At 46.0% G+C, this 22,239-nt stretch overlaps 1 protein-coding gene across 6 annotated transcripts in view; it reads left to right on the plus strand.

The window, feature by feature from the left end:
- The window catches only part of KCNIP4 (potassium voltage-gated channel interacting protein 4), a 567,010-nt gene that overhangs the window by 476,132 nt on the left and 68,639 nt on the right, over positions 1-22,239 (plus strand). For all 6 annotated transcript variants that reach the window (XM_083161413.1, XM_083161412.1, XM_083161408.1 and 3 more), the window contains one exon: positions 20,507-20,576. In XM_083161413.1, the coding sequence (XP_083017539.1) occupies positions 20,507-20,576 (70 nt within the window). The remainder of the gene's footprint in view (positions 1-20,506; positions 20,577-22,239) is intronic.

Consider the following 22,239-nt stretch of genomic DNA (forward strand, 5'->3'; position numbering starts at 1 on the left):
TCTGGTTGGTGCGGATATGTCCGCGTGCGTTCGTTCCGCAGATGTTTTGTGTTTGCGCATGTGCAGAGGCATATCTGTGTATGTGCGAAAGGGACATACGTCCAAATTCCGCATGAATTGTTTACACTACGAACAGGGGGAGGAGAGGGGCGTGAAGGGCTGTTTGGCCTCATTAACATATGCATACGCCCCGCGTTTCATGGGCGTTCCCATGAAAACACTGGGCGTACGTATGGTAATGCGGCTGTGACGCACGTGTAGGGGGCGGACATATGACATCGCCGGATGTCAGCTGCCCGCCCAGATCCCTGCTTTTGCACGGAGAAATGCCCGAGTGGTCTGAGCTTGCGGGAGCTGCCTGACCACTCGGTCCTGCATTCGATGGTCTGCGACCATCGAATGATGGGGGAGGTTCCCAGAGATGGAGGAGGCGTATTCATGAGAAATCCACTCGTGCTCCGTGCGGTCAGCGGCTTACCGCATTCGGACGGATTTGGCGATCCGTACGGAAGGCGAGGTTTAGGACGCACGGTCCTGGCCGCATATTCGGCTCCGGCCGCACCGATCAGAATAAGGCCCAATGTGTGACTATGGGGGGGTATGCAATCCTGGGTCACGACTGCCGATCCATCCCGACAGCCGTGACCCTGGCCCGTTTTCATTTTGCTCAACAGCATATCGCCAGGCGGGATTCAATGTCCCATTTGGTGAGCGGCAAAAAGGGGGCGTGTCCGCGTAAAGGGCCGTGGGTTGTCTGAGATTCTTGACCATTCATGGCCGTTATCGACAAAACGTGATGTCAGCGCCCCACCCCGAATTCAGCAATCTGCGGCCATAATAAAAGTCAATCTGACTTTTATTAGCGCACAGGTGAAAAATGATTCGATGGTGAGCGATCATCGAATGATTTTTCAACTGTGCGGCCGCATGCATAGTGGTGGTGTTAGTGTACACATCCCCTTGCATGTTAGAGAGGGGATTCGATCGATAGGGGGGAGGACGTTCGGCCAGGTGGCGTTTACCTGTTCGCTAGGCTACGAACATACGCAGCCTAGTGAACAGGTCTGAATCAGGACCCTGGTCTGAGGTATGGCCCGCATTAGACTTAAACAAGTTACCCCATTTAGGAATTACTTTTTATTCTTCACATATAGGGCGGGATGTACTAAGGGAAAAATGTAAAATTTTCAAATGTACTAAGACCCGGCCGCCGTATCTTCCCCGGGCAGGGTATCGCCACCTTTGGGTGGCGATACCCTATAGAAGCCTATGGGCTTCTTATCGCCGCCCGCCGCAGACGCCGACCCAGTCCCATCCTCCGTCAAACTCCTCCTTCCCCTAGCAACAAACTCCTCCTCCCCCTAGCAAACTCCTCCTCCCCCTGCAACATGCAGGGGGGAGGAGGAGTCACCGGGGACAGCGGCTTAAGCTCAGAGATGTGACGGAGACCCCCCTCACACCACATCACAGCTATCGCGGGGGGGCCTCCGTCACTGCATTGCGATGTTAGTACATATGCGCTAGCATCACTGCGGTGGCGCACTGCGGTGGCGCAGTGAGGGGCGGCGATGTATTTTAATACATCCCATCCATTATACCAGTACCATTGACACAGAGAAATGATCAGCTTATGTTTAGGTCTGCATTCATTTGGTCTAGTTAGAATTCTGAGCATGTTACTGATACATAATATGCTGCTGACTGAAAACAGTACACAAATATGAATACCAAGCATGATTACGTTTGAAATATTAAAATCCATCCCTACATAAATCTACTGTGAACATGTTCTGTTTCAGTACATTTGCTTTGCTGACATCTCAGCCATAATCTGCCACAAATAGCGAGCAGTAAAGAGAAAGAAGCAAATCTATAACTGTAATGGCCTCAAACAACACTGCCAACAAATAAAGTGAAACTTCTTGTATTCAGTGATATGTCAGTAAATAGTTCTGCTACTTGCAGTCTGCAGAATGGCCTCTTCACCGCAATAGGATGAATGTGGACATGGTTCAAACTTCAAACTATCAACATTTCGACATCCTCAAAATGACGACAGGTTCACAATGCTGTCAGTGCCGGGATAAAGAGACCACTGGAGCACTAGGGACAGTTTGTCAATAGTTAATTGTGTCGGCATAGACATAAGGAACATTGCAACATACAGTAATTTTTTTCGAGACACACCCAGCATGTTACTATATAGAGACTTAGTAGTGTAATATAATAAATGCATACATCACCATTTGTTCATACCTTATACATCAATTAAAATGATCTATAGTTACAAGTATACTTGCCTACCCTCCCGGAATAGCTGGGGGGCTCCCCAATATTGGGTCCCCCCCCCCAGGAAGGCGGGCAAGTCTCCCGCATGCTCACCAAGCCCCCACCTCCCCCGGGAGGGGTTGGGACAAAAATGATGCGAATCTCCTAATTTTACGTCATTTTAGCCGAACCCCCTCCTCTCAGACCTGCAAATCACATTTGTGTGGATTGTGGGCGGGGCTTTTTGATGCCAGCCTTGTCCCTGAAACCCCCCCCCCCCGAAGTGCAGATTTCACTTCTCCCGGAGAGGCAACAGCAAAAGTCGGTAAATACTACAGTACAAGTAACAATTTGCTTTTTGTTATGTACATGAATAGATGTTATGTACATGAATAGACCCCATAATCTTAACTTAATCATCTTGAATTCAACAAGTATCTTCTTTATTCTAACATACAGTATAATGGGGCCTACACATGTAGAGATTTTGCTAGATCACTCCGCACACAGCGATGCACAGCGATGTTCCAGCGATGAGTGCTGAGCGATCAATCAGGGCCAGTGTTCTCCGGTGAGAACGCTGGGCCTGACCGATGATCTAACTAGATTTATCCAGCATGCTGGATATTAATCGCTGGGTGACAGCGGCATGCGGTTCCGCTCATTTCTATCGCTATGGCCCCTACACACGGAGCGAAGTAGATGCATTTTAAAAGAGATCTAGTCAAATTAAGTCAGATCGCTTGGAAAGTGCACTGAAATTGCCCCGTGTGTCGGGCCCATTAGGTTACATGTCAGATTAACCCCTTGAGTGGTGGGTTTTGCTGGGGCAGGACAAACCTACCAGGGCAGGTTTGTCCTGCCCCAGCAAAACCCACCACAGAGTTGTGGGGCGACCCCCCCCCCCCCATCTCTCCCCCCTCCGTTTGCTCCCCCTCATCTGTGCTCGGGCAATTGTACGCCGAAGCTCCTGGCCCCAGCCGCTGATCATAACAAGTGGCAGGCTCAGCGATGTTCGGGGGGTACACGGTCATTGAGTTTACATAAAGTTGGTAGACAATCATTAGGTTGACACCGTTAGGTAGACATGGTTCTAGGTCGACATGGGTCAAGGTCAACATGGGTCTAGGTTGACATGGGTTTAGGACGACAGGTCATTACGTTGACACAAGCATTAGCCGATAGTAGGTATTTCATGCCCTACCATCCACTAGGGCGTGGTGGGAGAATAAAAGTGTGCCGAAGATAGCGAGGCACCATGCCGGAAGCATCGCCATCGCAGCGAGGGGATGTGGTGCACTGGAAACTGTGTCCATGTCGACTGTGTTGACATGTGGGCCAAAAATAGTGAATAGTGAATAGTGAGCGACATTTTGACTGTCAACCTAGACACTGTTGACCTAATGCTTGTCCTTGACCTGTCGACCTAAACCCATGTCAACCTTGTCCCATGTTGACCTTTTCCCATGTCGACCTAACGGTGTCAAACAACTTGCTGTAGACCAAGCGATCCCAACCCGTTTGGGGAGGCTCGGGAGGTCTTGGGTGCCCAAAATCCTGAGTCCCCCCCGAGCAGCGCCGAACATCCCCGAGCCTGCCGCCTGCAAAGTGCTTACTAGAACTAATGGCGGCGGGGACAGTGGAGCTCCGGCGTGCAATCACCGGAGCGGAGAGGTGAGGGATTGTAAGGGGAGGAGAGGGGAGGGGAGAGCAGAGCGGCCACGGAGGGGGTGCCCAGACAGGAGATGTGCCAGTGGTGCACACCTTTATATTAGTGGTATGCCTGTAAATGTTATTTTATTGTTATTAATTATAATAATAATTAGGAAAGTTAAGTGAAGCAAGGCTATTAATAATGTAGTATGCCAGTAAGGAGCTCAGTTTCCATCATTCCTTTAATACATAGTTTGTCAGGAGCCTTTATTTGTCTATTTCTGTATTACTACTGTTACTGGATTCCTGAAAAGTCTTCTCATACTGTAAGTGTCATCTGTCTAGCCAGAACCGTATGCTGTCTGGACAGGCACTGCCACAGCAATGAAGAGATCATAACCATTTTACTGAGAGCACGGTCCGTCAATATCAGATCAATCCTTTCTGTCTCACGGCTTCTCCATCTGCACCTTTATCTTTATGTAGGTTATGCTACTGCTGGCCCATATCTGACTTATTATCCTATATAAAAGTCACCCAATATACTTACCTTTCAGTGAGGATGTCGACTGCGGCAGATGAGACAGATGAAACATGGAAGGGTATAGCATGGATGGCATTTCAATGCCATCTCTCACTAAGGGCAGATTTATTAACATTATGGGTGTCGTGAAAAATGGCTACAAACCCTCCAATTCACTTTTTTTTTTAGTAAGCATTTCCCATACTTATTATGGTAATGCAATCTGGCCGACTGTACCAAAAAAATAAAATAAAAAACACTGCAGTGAGCCCTGTGATAATAATGCCATCTTCAGATAGCGTAATCACAGGGCACACTGCAATATCCTTGCCCTTGCACAGCGTTCTGTGTCTGCTGACAGAGGCTGTGGCTGTGGCAGTGGTAGCAGCAAAGTCCATGGCTCGGAATGTGCAGAGAGCTGACCCCAATGCTGCTCTGCGATTTTCATGCAATTCTGCGAATGGCTGGCGAAGATTTTGCAGATCAGCGTACAGCTGCAAATCCATTTGCAACTCACTCACCATCTAATTATTTTTCCAATCCTTGCAGTCTGTGCGTAACCCAGACCCTTCCACAACTCTGTGATAGAAACAGGCTGATCGAAGCCGGAGCTGATGTCACACACCCTCCATCAAAATGCCTGGGCACGCCTGCGTTTTTCCTGACACTCCCACAAATAGGTTGGTAAGCACCCACAAATGGCGACTTCCTGTTAATCAAACATCGGCCAACTTGTGAATTTAAAAAAATATTGCTGAATTTTGAGGCTGTTTGGCTGTCGTCCATACGCAATTGCAATCATTCCATAATCAATAGCCCTGTGAATTTGCACAACAGCGTTCAGGTCTGAATAACCCCCGTAGCTTTCTTGCGAGCTCTGTCCTTCACCTGAGAGCCGATACATCCCTGCAGTGTATTCAGTTATCACATTGGGGATTAGGGCAGGCTTGCCTACCCTCCCGGAATTGCCGAGAGGCTCCCGAAAATGGGTCCCCCTCCCGGCCCCCCGGGAAGGTCGGCAATCTTCCCACTTTTGCCTGGCAGCCCCCGCACCCCCCTTTCTTACTGCACTAATGAACATTTTTTCATGGGTCCGCGGCAAGGGGCGGGACTAAAATGAGGCAAATCACGGCATTTCGCATAAATTTACCACCCTACTCACGGACCCACGAATCGCGGCATTTGCCTGGATTGGGGGCGGGGCTTTCAGTCATCAGCCCCGTCTTCGCCCCCTGACCTGAAGATCCGGCTGTCCTCTCCGGGCGTCTACTGGAGAGGCTTCTCGAAAAGTCAGCAAGTATGGATTAGGGCAGGGATCGCCAACCCGTCGCTCGCGAGCGACGGGTAGCTCGCCAGGTGTCATGCGGTAGCTCACGGTGTCACTTTGGCAGGAGGTCAAATGCACAAGATAGTGACCTCCTGTCGCTCTGCCGGCTTGTATTGGTTCCTCGCTTTGCGGCAGGAGCTCAGAAAGTGACTTCCTGCCGCTCCACGATCATGTGGCGTGAGGTGACTTCCCAGCAGGAGATTTCACGCCTTCACCCCCATGCCATTGCCGCCACCACCTCCCGTAGCTGGTAACTGTCAATTTGCTGTTGTTTTTTTTAACCCCTTCCCGACATTTGACGTACATTTACGTCATGGTCGGGATGTACTTCCCGACACATGGCATAAATGTACGTCATGAATGTAAACTGTCACCGCGTCTATAGACGCGGTGACAGAGGGACGATGGCTGCTGTCCCTGACAGCAGACATCTTCCCTCGTGGCCCAGGGGGGGCAGCGATGCCCCCCCCCCCCATCGGCGATCGCTGTGATTGGCTGTTCAAATGTGAACAGCCAATTACAGCGTTTTCTGTGTACCGGCGAATAACGTTGCTCGGTAACACAGGGATCGGTGGTGATTGGTGCTGTTAAGTACAGCATCAATCACCACCGGGTGTAAAGGGCTCACTGGTGGTCACCCCACCTCACCCCACCTGCCCCCAAGGCTGTGATTGGTCCGTCGGACCGACGGACCAATCACAGCCATTACACCTCACAGAAAATAACGGAGACAGCCCTGCAGCCGCCATTCCGGTCAGGAACAGCGTGCAGAGCGGTCTCCATGCCCATCTGTCCCCTTATACTGACCTGATCAGCGTTTGGTGGCATCCGTGCTGCCAGCTGCAGGTGCTTCCTGGTTGCTTGTGCTGCTGCTGCTGCTGCAGCGTCATTGTGTCAGAGAATATAATATTGTGTGATATAATTTTGTCTCTGCTGCCCCCTGCTGCCCCCCTTTTGTGCTGATCAGTATAAATTAACTGATCAGCAACTTTTTTGGGGTGCAGGGTTTTTTTTTTATATATACCCTGTCAGGTTGCACCAAAAGTTGTGTGCCTGCTGCCCCTCACTGCTAATCAGTGTTGCATCACTGATCAGCAGTTTTTTTTTTTTTTGAGGGTGCTGTGGGGGTTTTTTTTTTTATTTTTTTTACAACCACAGTGATTTTGTGGGTGTCCTGTGGCCGCTGAGCGCTGATCAGTGACGTACATCACTGATCAGCATTTTTGGCACAGGGTTGATCTAATTTTTTTTTTTGGATCAAATTCCTGTTGCCTTTGACTCATCAGCAGTTTTTAAAAAAAAATTTTTTTGGAGGGTGCTGTGGGGTCTGTTTTTTAAATTTTTTTTACACCCACAGTGATTTTGTGGGTGTCCTGTGGCCGCTGAGCGCTGATCAGTGACGTACATCACTGACCAACATCTGTGCTCAATTTTTGGCGCAGGAGCTTTTTTTTTCTTTTAACTTACACGTGTTAAAGCACTACATACACACTACATACCCCCCGTGTTGAAATAAAGTTTGTACCCCCCCTACACTATACACGTGTTGAAACACTACACTTACACAAACACAAAAATAATAAAAATGTCCCAATCATCGCAAAGACTGTTTTCAGCGGAGGAGGCATATGCCCTTCTTGCCTCTGACACTGACACAGCCAGTGAAGTAAGCGATGAATTGGCATTTGTCTTAAGCTCCTCTTCCTCCTCTAGTGATGAGGGACCCCCTCAAAGACGCCCCCGTAGAGCAGCTGAGACCCCCCCCCAATGATTGATCTCGTATGGACCCCACCACCAGACAATTTTGAGCCCCAGGTTCCTGAGTTTTTGGCCAACCCAGGAATCCAATTTGATACTACAGGCCTCAAAGAAATTGACTTTTTCAAAGTCTTTTTCTCTGATGATTTTATAAATTTAATGGTGGACCAAAGTAATTTATATGCCCAGCAGTTTATTGCCCAAAACCCCACGTCATCATTTGCTAGGTGGACCCCTGTAGATGCAGTAGAGATGATGACGTTTTGGGGTCTGGTGTTACATATGGGCATAGTTAAAAAGCCAGAAATTAGACAATATTGGAGTACAGATGTTCTGTACAGCACCCCACTTCATCGTATGGCCATGACCCGGACTCGTTTTGAGACGATCCTTAAATTTTTGCATTACAACGATAATGCACAGTGCCCACCCAGAGATGATCCCACCTTTGACCGGCTATTCAAAGTCAGGCCGGTCATTGATCATTTCAGCGCCAAATTTGCTGAGATGTACATCCCCGAAAAATTCATTTGTGTAGACGAGTCACTGATACATTTTAAAGGAAGGGTTAAATTCCACCAGTACCTTCCCAATAAGAGGGCAAGGTATGGCATAAAAATGTATAAGCTGTGCGAAAGTACCTCAGGGTACACCCACAGTTTTAGGGTATATGAAGGGAAGGACACAAGAATTGAACCGCCAGAATGCCCCCCCTCCCTCGTAGGTGTTAGTGGAAAGATTGTCTGGGATTTAGTGCACCCCTTCCTGGATAAGGGTTATCACCTCTATGTGGATAACTTTTACACCAGCATCCCCCTGTTTAAGGCCCTTGGTTCAAGAGGTACAGCAGCTTGCGGTACTGTGCGCAAGAACCAAAGAGGCCTCCCAAAAACGCACGTTGCCCAATTACTGAGAAAGGGTGAAAGCAGGGCACAATCCACCGAAAATATGTTGTTGGTCAAATATAAGGACAAGAGGGATGTCCTTATACTGACAACAATTCACGGAGACAGTACCACCTCCGTCCCTGTACGAGGTACCAGTACCCACACCTCAAAACCTATTTGTATCCTAGATTACAATAAGTACATAGGCGGAGTGGATCTTTCAGATCAGGTACTGAAGCCGTACAGTGCCCTGCGGAAAACAAAAATATGGTATAAGAAGCTGGCCGTGTATATCATCCAGATGGCACTGTATAACGCTTACGTACTATTCCGTTCTACCAGCCAGACGGGGACATTTATGCACTTTCAAGAGGAAGTCATAAAGGGCCTAATATTTGGGAACCAGCAGGCAGAGGGCCCCAGTACTTCTAGTACTGGCCCCAGTACTTCTAGTACTGGCCCCCGTATTGTATCAGGGCAGCATTTTCCTAACGAAATCCCCTCCACTGGAAAAAAGGGCAGGACACAAAAAAGGTGCAAAGTTTGCTATAAAAAGGGAATAAGAAAGCAAACTATTTTCCACTGTGAAACTTGCCCCGACAAACCCGGCCTATGTATGAAGGAGTGTTTTAAAATATACCACACATCTATGGATTATTAGGTTCATCATTTCACCGTGCTTCGGGGGTCTTGCTAATGCGACATAGCACCCACCATTCATTCCACCAGAATGTGTGCTGCAAAATCCAAATATCACTCCTTCCCTTCGGAGTCCTGCCATGCACCCAAATGGTATTTTTTGGTCACATATGAGGCATTGCCGTACTCTGGAGAAATTGCGGCACAGATTTTGGGGTGCTTTGTCTCCTTCATTCCTTGTGAAAATGAAAAATTTTGAGCCAGAACTGCATTTTTGTGTAAAAAAATGTAATTTTTCATTTTCACAGCCCAGTTGTACCAAAATTGGTGAAACCCCTGGGGGTTTGAAATGTACACTATACCCCTAGATGAATTCCCTGAGGGGTGTAGTTTGCAAAATGGGGTCACTTGTGGGGGGGTTCCACTGTATTGGTGCTTCGGGGGTCTTGCTAATGCGACATAGCACCCACCATTCATTCCACCAGAATCTGTGCTGCAAAATCCAAATATCACTCCTTCCCTTCTGAGTCCTGCCATTTTTTGGTCACATATGAGGCATTGCCGTACTCGGGAGAAATTGCGGCACAGATTTTGGGGTGCTTTGTCTCCTTCATTCCTTGTGAAAATGAAAAATTTTGAGCCAGAACTGCATTTTTTTGTAAAAAAAATGTAATTTTTCATTTTCACAGCCCAGTTGTACCAAAATTGGTGAAACCCCTGGGGGTTTGAAATGTACACTATACCCCTAGATGAATTCCCTGAGGGGTGTAGTTTGCAAAATGGGGTCACTTGTGGGGGGGTTCCACTGTATTGGTGCTTCGGGGGTCTTGCTAATGCGACATAGCACCCACCATTCATTCCACCAGAATGTGTGCTGCAAAATCCAAATATCACTCCTTCCCTTCGGAGTCCTGCCATGCACCCAAATGGTATTTTTTGGTCACATATGAGGCATTGCCGTACTCGGGAGAAATTGCGGCACAGATTTTGGGGTGCTTTGTCTCCTTCATTCCTTGTGAAAATGAAAAATTTTGAGCCAGAACTGCATTTTTGTGTAAAAAAATGTAATTTTTCATTTTCACAGCCCAGTTGTACCAAAATTGGTGAAACCCCTGGGGGTTTGAAATGTACACTATACCCCTAGATGAATTCCCTGAGGGGTGTAGTTTGCAAAATGGGGTCACTTGTGGGGGGTTTCCTAACTTTTAGCATCTTATGGTGCCTAGAAACCTACATGGTGCCTAAAAAATAATCTCATAAAAAGGAGGCTCCAAAATCAAGTAGGTGCTCCTTCTATTATGAAGCCTGTGGTTTGGTCAACGTGCACACTAGGGCCACATATAGGATATTTATGAAAACAAAAGAATTGGGGGAATCAATTTTTAGTCACATTTCTCTAGTAAAATCTACTGTGTTCCTTAAAAAAATGTATTAAAATTGAAAATCTGCAAAAAAAATGAAATTTTGAAATTTCACCTACACTTTGTTTTAATTCCTGTGAAACACCTAAAAGGTTAACAAACTTCCAAAATGCTGTTTTGAATACTGTGAGGGGTGCAGTTTTTGAAATGGCATCATTTATGGGGGTGTCTCACATACAAGTCCCTCAAAGTCACATCAGAACTGAACTGGTCCCTAAAAAAATCAGTGTTTGAAATTTTCTTGAAAATTTGAAAATTTGCTATTCATATTTTAAGCCTCCTAGTGTCCAAAAAAATTAAAAGGAGGTTGAAATAATGATGGCAACATAAAGTAGACATATGGTCTTTGTTAGTTATTAACTATTTTGAGTGGTATGATTATTTGTCTCACAAGCAGAAAATTTAACATTTTGCTAATTGCTAAATTTTCAATTTTTTTACGACATTTTGGTATTTTTCACAAAAAAACACAGACTGTATCGACCAAAATTTACCACTAACTTGAAGTACAATGTGTCACGAGAAAACATTCTCAAAATCACTGGGATAAGTAAAAGCAAAAAAAAGTTATCCCCACATAAAGTGATACATGTCAGATTTGAAAAAAAGGGCTCTGTCAGGAAGGCAAAAACAGGCTGCGGCGGTAAGGGGTTAAACTGTGCAGTGTGCATTTGCCTGTGACTCCCATCCGCATACAGCTTTCACTGCTGTATAAGGGGCATCATGTGTGGGACATATGTATAATGGGCATCATGTGTTGGGCATATGTATAATGGGCATCATATTTGGGGAATATGTATAATGGGCATCATGTGTGGGGCATATGTACAATGGGCATCATGCGTGTGGCATATGTATAATGGGCATCATGTGGGGGGCATATGTATAATGGGGCATCACGTTGTGGGGCATATGTATAATGGGCATCATGTGTGGCATATGTATAATTGAGCATCATGTGTGTGGCATATGTATAATGGGCATCATGTGTGTGGCATATGTTTAATGGAGCATCACAGTGTGTGGCATATATTTAATGGAGCATCATGGTGTGTGGCATATGTTTAATGGAGCATCACGTTGTGGGGCATATGTACAATGGGCATCATGTGTGTGGCATATGTTTAATGGAGCATCACGGTGTGTGGCATATGTTTAATGGAGCATCACGTTGTGGGGCATATGTATAATGGGCATCATGTGTGTGGCATATGTATAATGGAGCATCACGCTGTGGGACGTTTGAATAATGGAGCGTCACGTTGTGGGGCATACAGTATGTACTGTATAATGGGCATATGTATAATGGGCATCATGTGTGTGGCATATGTATAATGAGCATCTAGGTGTGGGGCATATGTATAATGGAGCATCACGGTGCGGGGCATATTTATAATGGGCATCACAGTATGCGGCATAGGTATAATGGGCATCACGGACTGCACTATTGGGGTCATGTGTATCTGGCACTGTACTATTGGGGGCATATGTGTATCACACCTCCATTTTCCATGGCCGCACCCCATGTGGCTACAGCTCTTAGAGAGCTGACCATGCCCTCATATTGGAAAAAATGGGAGATGTAGCCTCGCAGGAGTTCCAAGGTAGTAGGTGAAACCTCTAATGTGTGGCATATTGTGTCTAGGGCATTGCAGTGTGTGGCATAAGGTGTCAGGGGCATTACGGTGTGTGGCATAATGTGTAAAGGGCATTTTTTTGGATATTATGCAGATTTTTTTTTTTTTAACCCCTTCATGACAGAGCCAGTTTGTGCCTTCATGACAGATTTTTTCAAATCTGACATGTCTCACTTAAGTGGGGATAACTTTTTTTTGCTTTTACTTATCCCAGTGATTTTGAGATTGTTTTCTCGTGACACATTGTACTTCAAGTTAGTGGTAAATTTTGGTCGATACAGTCTGTGTTTTTTTGTGAAAAATACCAAAATGTCGTGAAAAAATGGAAAATTTTGCAATTTGCAAAATGTCACATTTTCTGCTTGTGAGACAAATAAACATACCACTCAAAATAGTTAAGAACTAACAAAGACCATATGTCTACTTTATGTTGCAATCATTATTTCAACCTCCTTTTCATTTTTTTGGACACTAGGAGGCTTCAAATATGAATAGCAAATTCTCAAATTTTCAAGAAAATTTCAAACACTGATTTTTTTAGGGACCAGGTCAGTTCTGATGTGACTTTGAGTGACTTGTATGTGAGACACCCCCATAAATGATGCCATTTCAAAAACTGCACCCCTCACAGTATTCAAAACAGCATTTTGGAAGTTTGTTAACCCTTTAGGTGTTTCACAGGAATTAAAACAAAGTGTAGGTGAAATTTCAAAATTTCATTTTTTTTGCAGATTTGCAATTTTAATACATTTTTCTAAGGAACACAGTAGATTTTACTAGAGAAATGTGACTAAAAATTGATTCCCCCAATTCTTTGGTTTTCATAAATATCCTATATGTGGCCCTAGTGTGCACGGTGACCAAACCACCGGCTTCATAATAGAAGGAGCACCTACTTGATTTTGGAGCCTCCTTTTTATGAGATTATTTTTTAGGCACCGTGTAGGTTTCTAGGCACCATAAGATGCTAAAAGTTAGGAACCCCCCCACAAGTGACCCCATTTTGCAAACTACACCCTTCAGGGAATTCATCTAGGGGTATAGTGTACATTTCAAACCCCCAGGGGTTTCACCAATTGTGGTACAACTGGGCAGTGAAAATGAAAAAAAATAATTTTTCATTTTCACAGCTCAGTTGTATCAAAATTGGTGAAACCCCTGGGGGTTTGAAATGTACACTATACCCCTTGATGAATTCCCTGAAGGGTGTAGTTTGCAAAATGGGGTCACTTGTGGGGGGGTTCCACTGTATGGGTGCTTCGGGGGTCATTCAACCAGAATCTGTGCTGCAAAATCCAAATATCACTCCTTCCCTTCTGAGTCCTGCCATGCACCCAACTGGTATTTTTTGGTCACACGTGAGGCATTGCCGTACTCGGGAGAAATTGGGGCACAGATTTTGGGGTGCTTTGTCTCCTTCATTCCTTGTGAAAATGAAAAATTTTGAGCCAGATCTGCATTTTTGTGTAAAAAAATGTAATTTTTTACAGAAAAATGCAGTTCTGGCTCAAAATTGTTTATTTTCACAAGGAATGAAGGAGACAAAGCACCCCAAAATCTGTGCCCCAATTTCTCCAGAGTACGGCAATGCCTCACGTGTGACCAAAAAATACCAGTTGGGTGCATGGCAGGACTCAGAAGGGAAGGAGTGATTTTTGGTGGTGGAATGAATGGTGGGTGCTATGTCGCATTAGCAAGACCCCCGAAGCACCAATACAGTGGAACCCCCCCACAGGTGACCCCATTTTAGTCACCAGCTTTGGGAGGGGGCTGGCGCTGCGGCTGGCGGGGGGGTGGGAGGGGTGCTGGCGCTGCGGCAGCCGGGTGGGTGGGAGGGAGGGGGGCTGCCGGGTGGGAGGGGGGGGGGGGCCTGGCGATCGGTGGTGATCGGTGCTGTACTTAACAGCACCGATCACTGTATATATATATATATATATATATGTGTGTGTATATATATATATATATATGTGTGTATATATATATATATATATACACACATATATATATATGTGTATATATATATATATATATATATATATACATATATACACATATATATATATATCTATATATATATATATTTATATATATATATATATATATCTTATATTAAATGAATTTAACCCCCAAATTAAATTTTTAACTGTGCTGCTGCTGGCGGGGGGGTGGGAGGGGGGCTGGCGCTGCGGCTGCTGGCTGGGTGGGAGGGAGGGCTGGAGGGAGGCTGCCGGGAGGGAGGGCGTGCTGCCGGGCGGGTGGGAGGGCGGTTTGCCGCTCGGTGGTGATCGGTGCTGTACTTAACAGCACCGATCACCACGGATCTCTGTGTTACCGAGCGGCTTAGCCGCCGGTAACACAGAAAACGCTGCAATTGGCTGTTCACTTTTGAACAGCCAATCGCAGCGATCGCCGACCGGGGGGGGCACCCCTGCCCCCCCTGGGCGGCGAGGGGGGATGTCTGCTGTCAGGGACAGCAGACATCTCCAAACTGTCACCGCGTCTATAGACGCGGTGACAGTTTAAAGCCATGACGTATATATACGTCTACGGTCGGGAAGTACTTCCCGACCATGACGTATATATACGTCAAATGTCGTGAAGGGGTTAATTTAATTTAGTAGCTCTTCGGCGGTTTATTTTGTCGCGAGTAGCTCACGCCCCGAAAAAGGTTGGAGACCACTGGATTAGGGTGATTGCATCTGGTATTCAGATTGTGATAAAATTGACTCTAACGCTCCACAATTTTACACACCAAGCAACATATATTTCAATACTTGGTCACAAACCTTTGCACATCACTGGCTGGCATTGTATTGTGTTTCCCATCCACAGGGCACAGCAGAAATAAGTAGTAGCTCTGAAATGAATCCCAGGAATGCTGAGAAATACCCAGCAGTGCTCAGCGCTACCTGTAGTGTCCTGAACATTATATATTATTATAAAATGGTGTGTGCACTAGGCCAAAATGAGAATGTAAATATAACTAAAAAGTCAACTTTTTTTAGTATGTCGACATTCATCATGCTGACGTGATAGAATGTTAACAAATAGTCCCTGGTGGTTTAGCAGTCAATTACTTGGTCTTGAAGGTTGTAGCAGCTCCAGTGGCAGTTTCTGGGTCTCCGCAATCCCTCCCCTTACACATAATCCCTAACCCTCCCCCATACAGCCTAACCTTCACTCCCCACCTGTAACGTAACCCTAAACAGTGCCTGATTATCCAATAGGCTGATAAGGCTGCAGCCAGGACTTCGCAGGTGACAGCTGAGGAATACATTTAAGGCCTAATTAATTCCATGCTTGTTATCTATCACCCATAACTTTATGGACATTGTGCTACAGCACCAGCTGGGCAACCTTAAGCCAAAGGTATGTATTCAGTGTTGGTCGTTAGGTCCGTTCGGTCGGAAACAGCATATTTTCCACCTGAAAAAAAAGTCTAGTTGAATTAGTCTATTCAAGGTCATTTTTTCTATACAGTCTAAAGCATTCCGCCTATCAACTCCTTTCGCTTACCTCACCTGTCTAAATGTTTGTTGCAAATTGTCTAAACTCAGTAATGTTAATCTGATTTAGCCTATTTAGTGTCAGATTGTCTAATGTTCCTTTTTTAGCCATTATTTTGCCGGTTTTTTTTACCGTTTTAAAATGGTAATTTGTGCAGTCTAAAAGGTGCAGAGTGGTTTTAGCTGGCAGACCCGTTTTTAGAAACGTTTTAAAATACCTGGTCAAAGCCAGTTTTGCGGTCGGAAAGCAGCATAAATGTCTCCACAAGCATTACAGGTAGATCCTACATGCCAACTGTATAACCTTTGTTACATGCTCGTCCGTACCCGTGTGTTTAGGAGCATTACAAGGGAAGCTACTGTACATGTTTATTAGTCTAGAGCAGGGATCCTCAAACTATTTTGCTCTTGTGCTGTGTACACACGGGTCAGTGGCGTAGCTTGCTTTGCGGCGCCCCCCCCCCCCCCCCGCCGTTAATGGGGGGGCGCCCCCCCGTCGGCCTCCCTCCCCCGGCCGCCCGTGCCCCCCCATCGTGGCAGGCTTACCTGTCTGCGCTGCAGCGCGTCTCGGCTGCCATCCTAGCTTCAATTAATTCTATGTAGACGGACCATGATAAAATGGCCGCCGCCATACCGCAGACAGTTTCAGAGAACTGTCTGCTTTATGGGGCGGCCATTTTATCGTGGTCCGTCGCGCAGAGCCGGGACGCGCAGACATGTAAGCCTGCGGGGGATGGGGGGCGGGGGCATTACTATAGCACCGCAGCCCCCCCCCCGGCGCCCCCACATGCACAGCGCCCCCCCCCCGCGACCGCGGGGGCTGCGGTGCTATAGTTACGCCCCTGACACGGGTCTATATGATTGCTGGGGATATATTGCTAGCCATATATCCCCAGCAATCATATTGCTAGTGTCTCCTTTTTATCAGCGATGAAAAGGAGACACTGCTACAGGGCGGAGGCGGAGCGCAGCAGCAGGTGACGGGAGGAGGGAGTGAGCAGCGTCGCAGGGCATGGGAGAACAGCGCTGATTTCTCTGGCGCTGACCTCCTGCCCGGCGATCGCTGGGGGAAGCCGCTGGTCGCAGGAGCATACTCCTGCGACCAGCGACCATGAAGGGCTGGCCGCAGGAGCGCGCTCCCAGCCATCTATCGCCTGCTGCACATGAAATCACTGGCAATATGGTCGCTGAGCGACCATTTTGCCAGCGATTTCATACATAATTGCACCCGGGTGTATGCACCTTTGGACCCCATCAGACAAAAAAAATAATTACAGGATCCCAGCAAGTTACTGCAGAAGGTCATCACATCACATGCAGTGGCATAACTACTGTAAGGCAGCCCCAGCTGCTGCTTGGGGGAGCAAGCCACAGTGGGGTCTGTGTGGGTGCCGGCACCCGCTCAACACACTGACATGCTGCTGCCTGCCGCTGCCCAATGGAGGCAAGTTAGCCGCAGCGTGGGTGCGGCCATGGCAGAGATGACAAATCCCTCCACTGATTTAATTGACTGTACACAGAGCCGGCTATTGGCTACTGTGTACAGGATGGGCGGGCGGATGGACGTGCTGGGGCAGCCTGGGATGCGTCAGAGCCAAGGGAAGCAGCAGTGTCTTATGGTCTCTCTTCTATCCTGCTTCAGCTTATCCGTTATGAGTGTGATGTCATCACGTCACATACTGGGCAAACACGCTGGAGAGGAGTCTGGGGGGGGGGGGTGCCACAATTTTTTTGGCAGGGGGGAACAAAATTTATAGTTACGCCCAGCGGCGTAACTATAGCACCGCAGCCCCCGCCAATGCGGGGGGCGCTGTGCATGTGGGGGTGCCGGGGGCTGCGGTGCTATAGTTACACCCCCTCCAATCCCCCGCAGCCTTACCTATCTCGCTGGTTCCGGCGGCTCCGTACTTCTGCTGAGGACCACCACAAAAAGGCCGCCCCCATATAGCACACAATGGGGGCGGCCATTTTGTGGTGGTCCTCAGCAGAAGAACGGAGCCGCCGGGACCAGCGAGATAGGTAAGGATGCGGGGGATTGTGGGGGGGTTTGCATGGGTGGTGGGGCGGCGGGGTGCTTGGCAGGGCGGCGGGGTGGGGGGTGCCCCCCCTAACGGCGGGGGGGCACCCAAAACGTAGTTACGCCACTGGTTACGCCACTAATCACATGTGTAGTCAGCAGACAGCACATACATGGCAGCATTGTGGAGGCACAGAGTGATGTGATTTTTCAGACTCCTTGAATCAGTGACAGATTATAAAAGTCATCAGCCTGATGGTCAGCAACATGGAGTCACGACCCCATGCTGAGAAGCTCAGGACCCACTGTTTGAGAACCGTTGGTCTAGGGCACCTTGAACCTTTAATCAGGCCCTTCACAAAACTTAACACAAAGATGATGATAATGATGATGAGAATAATAATAATAATAATAATAATAGTGAAAATTAAGTAACCCAAGCAAAACACATAACAAAATTATAGTCTCAAAATGCTACACAATTGTATTTAAAAACAATAACCAGCTAACCAAACAAGTTAATTGTAGCAATAAATGTTGCCTTATTTATAATTCATGGCGTAATCCATTGAGGTCAGCAGCTGGGAGCTCTGCACTATCCCAAATTTAATATTTACTTTTTATTTTTTCATAAGGTCTCATATGCTGGATGATATTAAACAGCTGCGCAGTGAGCTGTCCGAGTGCAGCGTAAGGGATGTTTATATGATTATACCCTCCAGTAGAAATGTAAATAGTACCTGAGGCGGATCTTGTTGGAAATCACACTGCACATGCTCAGTTGATCCCTATTCTCACTTGGTTTTGGGGTAAAGTCACCCCACAATATAATTCTAACAAAATGGAGTAGTTTAGTAATTCCCTATTGTGCGCTTTCTGTTAGTCTCCATGAAATGCTCACTGATGTGAGGAAGAACGCAGAGTTAAAGCAGAAGAACCTAATTGAACATTTCTAAATCCCTTACTGGGTCATTGAATTTAACTATAAGAAGATCTACACCATATCAAGTGCAACCAGATCCATTTCCTGGCAACATATATTTGCAACTTTTGTCAGTATCAATCACCAGTACAGGGACATCTGTGGCCAACTAAAGGAACTTAATTACTTTTTTAAACACCTTTCATTACACTTAGTTATCCCCTTACGGTGGTTCTGCATGGGGACCACTAACACCTAGTCATGTTTAAGATGCCGTCAGGAGGAGGTGGATATATTCCACTGTCTATGGCAGTGATTTTCAACCTTTTTACCTTGTGGCACACTAAATAAGATTTTAAAATTGCCAATGCACACCGTGAGATCCCCACAGGGCAAAACACATTACCCCCCACAGGAAAAAAACAAACCTATTGTCCCTATATATAAAACAATCACACTGGTCCCCACAGGTAACACAAATAAAATACATTGGCCCTTTAAATGAAAAGAAGAGACCAGTAAATAACACTTGAACTGATGGTGGCTGTAAACTAGTTTGGGCATCTCTAGATCTGGGGGCACACTTGAGAACAGCTTAAGGCACACTAGTGTGCCACGGCACAGTGGTTGAAAAACACTGGTCTATGGGCTTGCCCAATAATCTAGAATTTCTAGCATTTAAAATTATGCAAAAGTCAAGCTAATTAATTATGTCCCATTTACTCATGAATTGGCAATCTTAAGACCGGTCTTAAGGTGGCCATACATCAGAAAGACCTGTCTTACAATAACGATTGTGTCCAACTTTCCCTTCAACTCCCCGGCAGTCGTTGGTGGTTTTTTGACACACAATGTACTCACAATCTGTCATACATTCAGTCATACAACTAGTTGAGATTCAGATGTATGGGGGGCCTGGATCTTCAACTCCGATCAACGCATAACCTTAGATGGTAAAAAAAAAATCTAATTAGCACACAGTGCAGCAGGCCAAAAAACTATTCTACAGGGTTGGTTAGATAGCCACAACCTTCTATAGAGTATTTATGACAAAATTAACTTCATATTCAGAATGGACTGTATGGAAACACTTTTACAAAAGAAATAAAAAGTGAACCGATTATTTTCACTATGGAAGCTATTGCTCCCCTTACGTAAACAAATTCACCAGAGTTTTAAAAATGCTACTTGGTATCTTACCAAAGTAGCAAAAAATGACCCACCAATCACCTAATATCAACCATAGGGTTCATTGTGGACTGTTTAGGCTCTGGGGAATCTATTTGTTTGTTTACTTATTTATTTACACTTTATTCTGCTTTTTTGCAATGTACAGATGGAGCGCCTCTCAGCCAGCGCCGGGTGCTCACCAGAATTTTCCTGCTGGCAATCACCGGCGGAGAGGCGCTCCATCTGACTGGACACGAAAGCATCTCACATGCACGCATGTCACAGTTTTCAGGCGGCAGGGGACGGGAGTCCTGCCCGTCTCCGCTTCAGGGAGATGGGCAGGGTTAGGGGGGGTTGCGGGGATGAGATGGGGACTGGCGGACAGCGAGGAGGAGGCGGCAGGGACCGATGGTGAGCTGCGTTGGAAGGGGACGCCCAAGCTTCTCATGTGTGCGCGTCTCCTTCCGGTGGTTGGTGATCCAACCGCCAGAACCCCGCTAGACGGCAGCGGCTCCATCTGTACAGTAATTGTATTTTGCTTTTTACTCAAATATGGTTGTTATGATAAATGACACGAACACCATAAGAACGTTATAAAAATCTTTATTTTTTTTTACTCACACCTTTGATTGTACAATTGATTGTCATGTTTCTGTTATGATAGACCAATTCAAATGGCATAATATATGTAACTTTAACATGTCATTGTTATAGGATGCCTCAATAAAAAAATTACAAAAATTGTACTTAATAAATGTATTTTTGCGTGTTTCCCCAGGAATGTCCCAGTGGGATTGTTAATGAAGACAACTTTAAAGAAATCTATGCTCAGTTTTTTCCACTGGGAGGTAAGTGACACCTAGCGCGAGATGCAATAGGGTGATATGTTTAAGGACGTGTGACTGTTTGGTGGAAAATTACCAAAATTTCACATTTACCAAAAATCGCACATGTAGTAGCATGCGATTTACAGAAAAGAATTGCACGTTTTGCTTGCCGTGACCAAACAATTGCACTTTAATAATTCGCATCTAGATGTTTTCTCATTGAAAATATTAAAATCGCAAATGTAATAGGGTGCAAATGTATCAAACTGCACCCTAACATGGCCAAAAATTGGAATAAAAATAGACCAGGTCCAGGCTGGTGAGTTCGACAAAACCTTGTATAGATCAGTGAGATATGCCCATGTTTCTGTCAAAAAAAGTGTAAAAATTAAACAAAAGTGGCATGGGGTCCCTACATGAGAAAACCAGCCCTGGACTCTTTGAGTTTCCCAAGTACAGGGGAAGGGGGGGGGGGGGGTAGTGGGATTCCCCCATATTTAAGAAACCAGCACCAGGCTCTTGGACTTGGAACCAGCACCAGGCTCCAACAACCAGCGGTGTAATGCCCTAGCCAGGGCACATTTTTTTTATGCTAGGTCTCCCAGTGGAAACATTAACTCCCTAACTGATAAGCCCTGGACAGGGTACATGGGAGAATCAGGACCCCCTAATAAAGGGGTCTCTCCTGGCTTCACCCATCCAGGGCTGAAGCCCGGGGCTGTCTGTGGAACCCCTGGGCGGTGGATGCTGAGCTGATTGTTTTTGTGTAAAAAAACATTGGTTTGTGCAGTTGAACTACAAGTCCTAGCAAGCCTCCCCCACATGCATGGACTTGGAGAACAACAGTAGGTCTGAGGCTTCCACTAATATGGGACTGAGACAAGCTGGAATTCGTCATCGCTGACGTCACAGACCCTCCTCAAAAGGTTTTTTTTTCAACCACTCCTAGAACATGGCAGGTTACCACCTCCAAATGCCTGCTTCCTGTCAGACAAACTGAGGCTCCATTGCTTTTACGATCCATACACATTTTCTGTCGCTATTTCCCTTTGCACATGCACTATTCATACGGTATGCATACACAGCCGTTCGATAATCACTTGATTTACGAATTCTCACAAGAGCAAATCCATGCTGAATTAGGTCTATTCAGAGAAATCATGCCAGCAATGTGTCTGCAGTGTTCTTGGAAGCCAGTAGGTGGTGTTGTGTCTTGGGCTGCAACTCAGTGGTCTCTCTTTTTATTATAGTAGTGTTCACTCATCTTAGAATCTTGTTTTGTAATTCTTTATGCTATGCGATACGATGTGTACTTTAAAAGTACATAACAGATGCCCAGAACGGAGCGTGTATGGGCTCCTTTACATTCATATGTTGCACAAACACCTGAGACACAGGCACGTGGAAAGCATTCAAGTACTACAATAAAGGAAATTGATTAAAGATCTTATATAACCGGCTTGTCTAGCAATAATGAGTTGAAATTATTGCATAAAAAGTTATACAGGTTGAGTATCCCGTATCCAATATGCTCGGGACCAGGAGAATTTTGGATAACGGATTATTCCGTATTTCGGAATATTTTAATATTTCAATTATGTATTTTGAAGTATCTTGCATGTATGCTGTATAAACACATAAAATACACACAAATATATTTTATTACCACATAAAATACACACAA

This window comes from Crinia signifera, chromosome 1 (genome assembly GCF_055691185.1).
Source record: "Crinia signifera chromosome 1, ASM5569118v1, whole genome shotgun sequence".
In the NCBI taxonomy this organism is placed as follows: Eukaryota; Metazoa; Chordata; class Amphibia; order Anura; family Myobatrachidae; genus Crinia; species Crinia signifera.